This window comes from Aegilops tauschii, chromosome 3, assembly GCF_002575655.3.
Source record: "Aegilops tauschii subsp. strangulata cultivar AL8/78 chromosome 3, Aet v6.0, whole genome shotgun sequence".
Classification (NCBI taxonomy): domain Eukaryota; kingdom Viridiplantae; phylum Streptophyta; class Magnoliopsida; order Poales; family Poaceae; genus Aegilops; species Aegilops tauschii.
In genome coordinates, this window is record NC_053037.3 from 599032493 (window position 1) to 599037084 (window position 4592).

Genomic DNA, 4592 nt, shown 5'->3' on the forward strand with positions numbered 1-4592 from the left:
TGGAAAAAAAGATAGTAGCATTGTCCCCTTTTTTATATTTTTTTAATTTTTGCCTTCTTTTTTTTGGCCTTTCTCTTTTTTTGGACAATGCTCTATTAATGAGAGTAAATTGCATAGAAGTACCACAATTGGGGCATTGGAAGCAGATTGGTACCAAGTTTGGTAATTTTTACATGTCAGTACCAAGTCTGGGGCTAGACGTTATAAAAAGGTCTAAATCGCGTATAAACGCGTATTGACAGTGTATCTGACCGGCAGGGCCCGCCTGTCAGCTCCTGACGTGGCATTTTTTTTGCAGAAACCCCCCCACGGTGTCGCTCCGCGCCCGCCTCGCCGCCCTCGCCCTCGCCCACGGCGGGAAGCAGAGGAGCCACCGGAGCGGCGTGGTCCGGCTCCGGCCCCGCCACGACCAGCGCGTGTCCCGAATCTCCGCCACCGCCGACAGCAGCGTGCCGGCGAAGATGGTGGCCGAGACGGCGGCCATGAGGAGCGCGTGCGCGGGGGGGAGGGGCCCGAGAGGGAGCGGCTTCCGGCGGCGGAGGAGCCCGTCGGCGGCGAGGCAGAGGGACACGTAGGTGGCGAGGAAGCCGAGGAGGAAGGCCCAGGTGGAGAACCAGAGGCCAGAGGGGCTCCAGCGGAAGCCGACGATGTCCGGGTGCTCCGCCAGCCAGTAGGCGACGTCGCCGACGAGCGCGGCCATGGTCCGTACGCCGGATCGGTCGCTCGCCGGCGGAAAAAGGGGAGGTTGTTGCGGTCGTACGGTGCGGAGGATGGAAAGGGATTTGGGGAATGGGACCCCGCGTCGGTGCTCGACCGCCGGGCCAGCCCCGCCGCGCATCCCACGCCGTCTTCCCCCTCGCCCCTGCCCGCCGGCGTGGCTTGATTGGGCCAAGAATGTCTCCGCGGCCCCGCCGGCGCAGGCATGGCCGCCCCCGCCGGGCCCCGGGGCGAACGACAACGACGCCAAGGACGACTGGGTCCACCACCTGCCGCTTATCGACATGGCCGGCTGGGGCGACCCGCACGCCGCCGCGATGCAGGAGCCGCACCCGCCGCCCTCCTCGCAGGACAGCACCTTCCTCCGCTGGATCATCGGCGGCAGGGACGACGAGGACGACGACTCCGGGGGTGGAGCGCGCGGGGGTTGAGATGGAGGCGGGCGCGGAGGGAGAGGGCGAGGGCGAGGGCGGCGAGGCGGGCGCGGAGCGACACCATGGGGGGGGGGTTCTGCAAAAAAATGCCACGTCAGCAGCTGACAGGCGGGCCTTGCCGGTCAGATACACTATCAATACGCGTTTATACGCGATTTAGATCTTTTTGTAACGTCTAGCCCCAGACTTGGTACTGACATGTAAAAATTACCAAACTTGGTACCAATCTGCTTCCGATGCCCCAATTGTGGTACTTCTGTGCAATTTACTCTATTAATGATGATCATCACACTTCTATTTATTTACAACTCAATGATTACAACTCGATACTAGAACAAAGTATGACTATATGAATGCCTCCGGCGGTATACCGGGATAGGCAATGAACCAAGAGTGACATGTATAACAAATTATGAACGGTGGCTTTGCCACAAATACGATGTCCACTACATGATTATGCAAAGCAATATGACAATGATGAACGTGTCACGATAAACGGAACGGTGGAAAGTTGCATGGCAATATACCTCGGAATGGCTATGGAAATGCCATAATAGGTAGGTATGATGGCTGTTTTGAGGAGGATATAAGGAGGTTTATGTGTGAAAGAGCGTATCATATCACGGGGTTTGGATGCACCGGCGAAGTTTGCACCAACTCTCAATGTGAGAAAGGGCAATGCACGGTACCGAAGAGGCTAGCAATGGTGGAAAGGTGAGAGTGCGTATAATCCATGGACTCAGCATTAGTCATAAAGAACTCACATACTTATTGCAAAAATCTACAAGTCATCAAAAACCAAGCACTACGCGCATGCTCCTAGGGGGATAGATTGGTAGGAAAATACCATCGCTCATCCCCGACCGCCACTCATAAGGAAGACAATCAAAGAACACCTCATGTTTCAAATTTGTTACATAACGGTTACCATACGTGCATGCTACGGGACTTGCAAACTTCAACATAAGTATTTCTCAATTCCACAACTACTCAACTAGCACAACTTTAATATCACTACCTCCATATCTCAAAACAATCATCAAGCATCAAACTTCTCTTAGTATTCAACACACTCATAAGAAAGTTTTTTACTAGTCTTGAATACCTAACATATTAGGATTAATTTCCCAATTTAAGCAAATTGCCATGCTGTTTAAGACTCTCAAAATAATATAAGTGAAGCATGAGAGAATAATAGTTTCTATAAAACAAAACCACCGCCGCGCTCTAAAAGATATAAGTGAAGCACTAGAGCAAAAACTATATAGCTCAAAAGATATAAGTGAAGCACATAGAGTATTCTAATAAATTCCGAATCATGTGTGTCTCTCTCAAAAGGTGTGTACAGCAAAGATGATTGTGGAAAACTAACAAATAAAGACTCAAATCATACAAGATGCTCCAAGCAAAACACATATCATGTGGTGAATAAAAATATAGCTCCAAGTAAAGTTACCGATGGAAGTAGACGAAAGAGGGGATGCCTTCCGGGGCATCCCCAAGCTTTGGCTTTTTGTTGTCCTTAGATTATCTTGGGGTTCCATGGGCATCCCCAAGCTTAGGCTCTTGCCACTCCTTGTTCCATAATCCATCAAATCTTTTACCCAAAACTTGAAAACTTCACAACACAAAACTTAACAGAAAATCTCGTGAGCTCCGTTAGCGAAAGAAAACAAAACACCACTTCAAGGTACTGTAATGAACTCATTCTTTATTTATATTGGTGTTAAACCTACTGTATTCCAACTTCTTTATGGTTTATAAACTATTTTACTAGCCATAGATTCATCAAAATAAGCAAACAACACACAAAAACAGAATCTGTCAAAAACAGAATAGTCTGTAGTAATATGTAACTAACGCAAACTTCTGGAACTCTAAAAATTCAGCCAAAATAGGAAGACCTAAATAATTTGTTTATTGATCTGCTGCAATTGGAATTAATATCATATCACGTTCTGGAAATTTTTAACAATTGTTTTTGTGAACAGAAAGTTTCTGGAATTTTCAGCAAGATCAAATAACTATCATCCAAGGAGATCCTATAGGTTTAACTTGGCACAAACACTAATTAAAACATAAAAACAAATCTAACCAGAGGCTAGATCAAATATTAATTCCTAAACAGAAGCAAAAAGCAAAAAACTAAAAATAAAATTGGGTTGTCTCCCAACAAGCGCTATCGTTTAACGCCCCTAGCTAGGCATAAAAGCAAGGATAGATCTACGTAATATCATCTTGGGTCTTTAATTTTTTAGAGGAGTTATGCTCGAATCCGGGAGGTTCTTTACGTTTCCCTTCATATTCAAAAATTTTGAGATCTAAAGAGTCCAACCGCTTATTACAAAGGGTAATCAACATATTCATGCGGTGGAGATTCCCGCTAACACTCTTAAGAGGTTCAAGGGATTTTTGTAAAATCTTCGTTACTTCGCAAATTTTCTCAAAAACTTGCGTTTCTTCTTGGGTATGATGAGGCCCCTTTTGTTGAGGTAGTGTTCCCACTATACCTTCTATAATTTCATGTGCAATACTGGGATGAATTTCAATAAAATTGCCTTTGGCAACACAATCCAGGAGTTGTCTATGAGACATATTCAATCCAACATAAAAGTTGCGAAGCAAAATTCTAAAATTCACCTCTAGGGTGCAATTACGATAAAATTCCATCATTCTAAACCAAGCATCTTTTAAGTTTTCTCCTTGTCTTTGTTTGAAGTGAAGAACCTCAAATTCTGGAGACAAAGGAGTAGATAAAGGACTAGCCATAACGACGAAACAAATGGAAATGAGGCGAACGGAAAAGAGAGGGCGAATAAAACGGCAAGGGTGAAGTGGGGGAGAGGAAAACGAGAGGCAAATGGCAAATAATGTAATGCGGGAGATAAGAGTTTGTGATGGGTACTTGGTATGTTGACTTTTGCGTAGACTCCCAGGCAACGGCGCCAGAAATGCTTCTTGCTACCTCTTGAGCACTGCGTTGGTTTTCCCTTTAAGAGGAAAGGATGATGCAGTAAAGCAGCGTAAGTATTTCCCACAGTTTTTGAGAACCAAGGTATCAATCGAGTAGGAGGCCACGCATGAGTCCCTTGCACCTACACAAACAAATAAAAACCTCGCAACCAACGCAATAAAGGGGTTGTCAATCCCTTCACGGTCACTTACGAAAGTGAGATATGATAGATATGATAAGATAATATTTTTGGTATTTTTATAATAAAGATGCAAAGTAAAATAAAAGGCAAAAGAAATAGCTAAGTGTTGGAAGATTAATATGATGGAAAATAGACCCGGGGCCTTTCACTAGTGGCTTCTCTCGAGAGCATAAGTATTACGGTGGGTGAACAAGGTACTGTTGAGCAATTGATAGAATTGAGCATAGTTATGAGAATATCTAGGTATGATCATGTATATAGGCATCACGTCCGAGACAAGTAGACC

At 45.6% G+C, this 4592-nt stretch overlaps 1 protein-coding gene across 1 annotated transcript; it reads right to left on the reverse strand.

Annotated features, from left to right (window-relative positions):
* Nucleotides 1-268: 268 nt before the first annotated feature.
* On the reverse strand, nucleotides 269-700 carry LOC109735321 (fatty acid elongase 3-like). The gene has a single exon (XM_020294529.1). The coding sequence runs from the start codon at nucleotides 698-700 to the stop codon at nucleotides 269-271; it is 432 nt and encodes a 143-aa protein (XP_020150118.1).
* Between the last annotated feature and the right edge of the window lie 3892 nt (nucleotides 701-4592).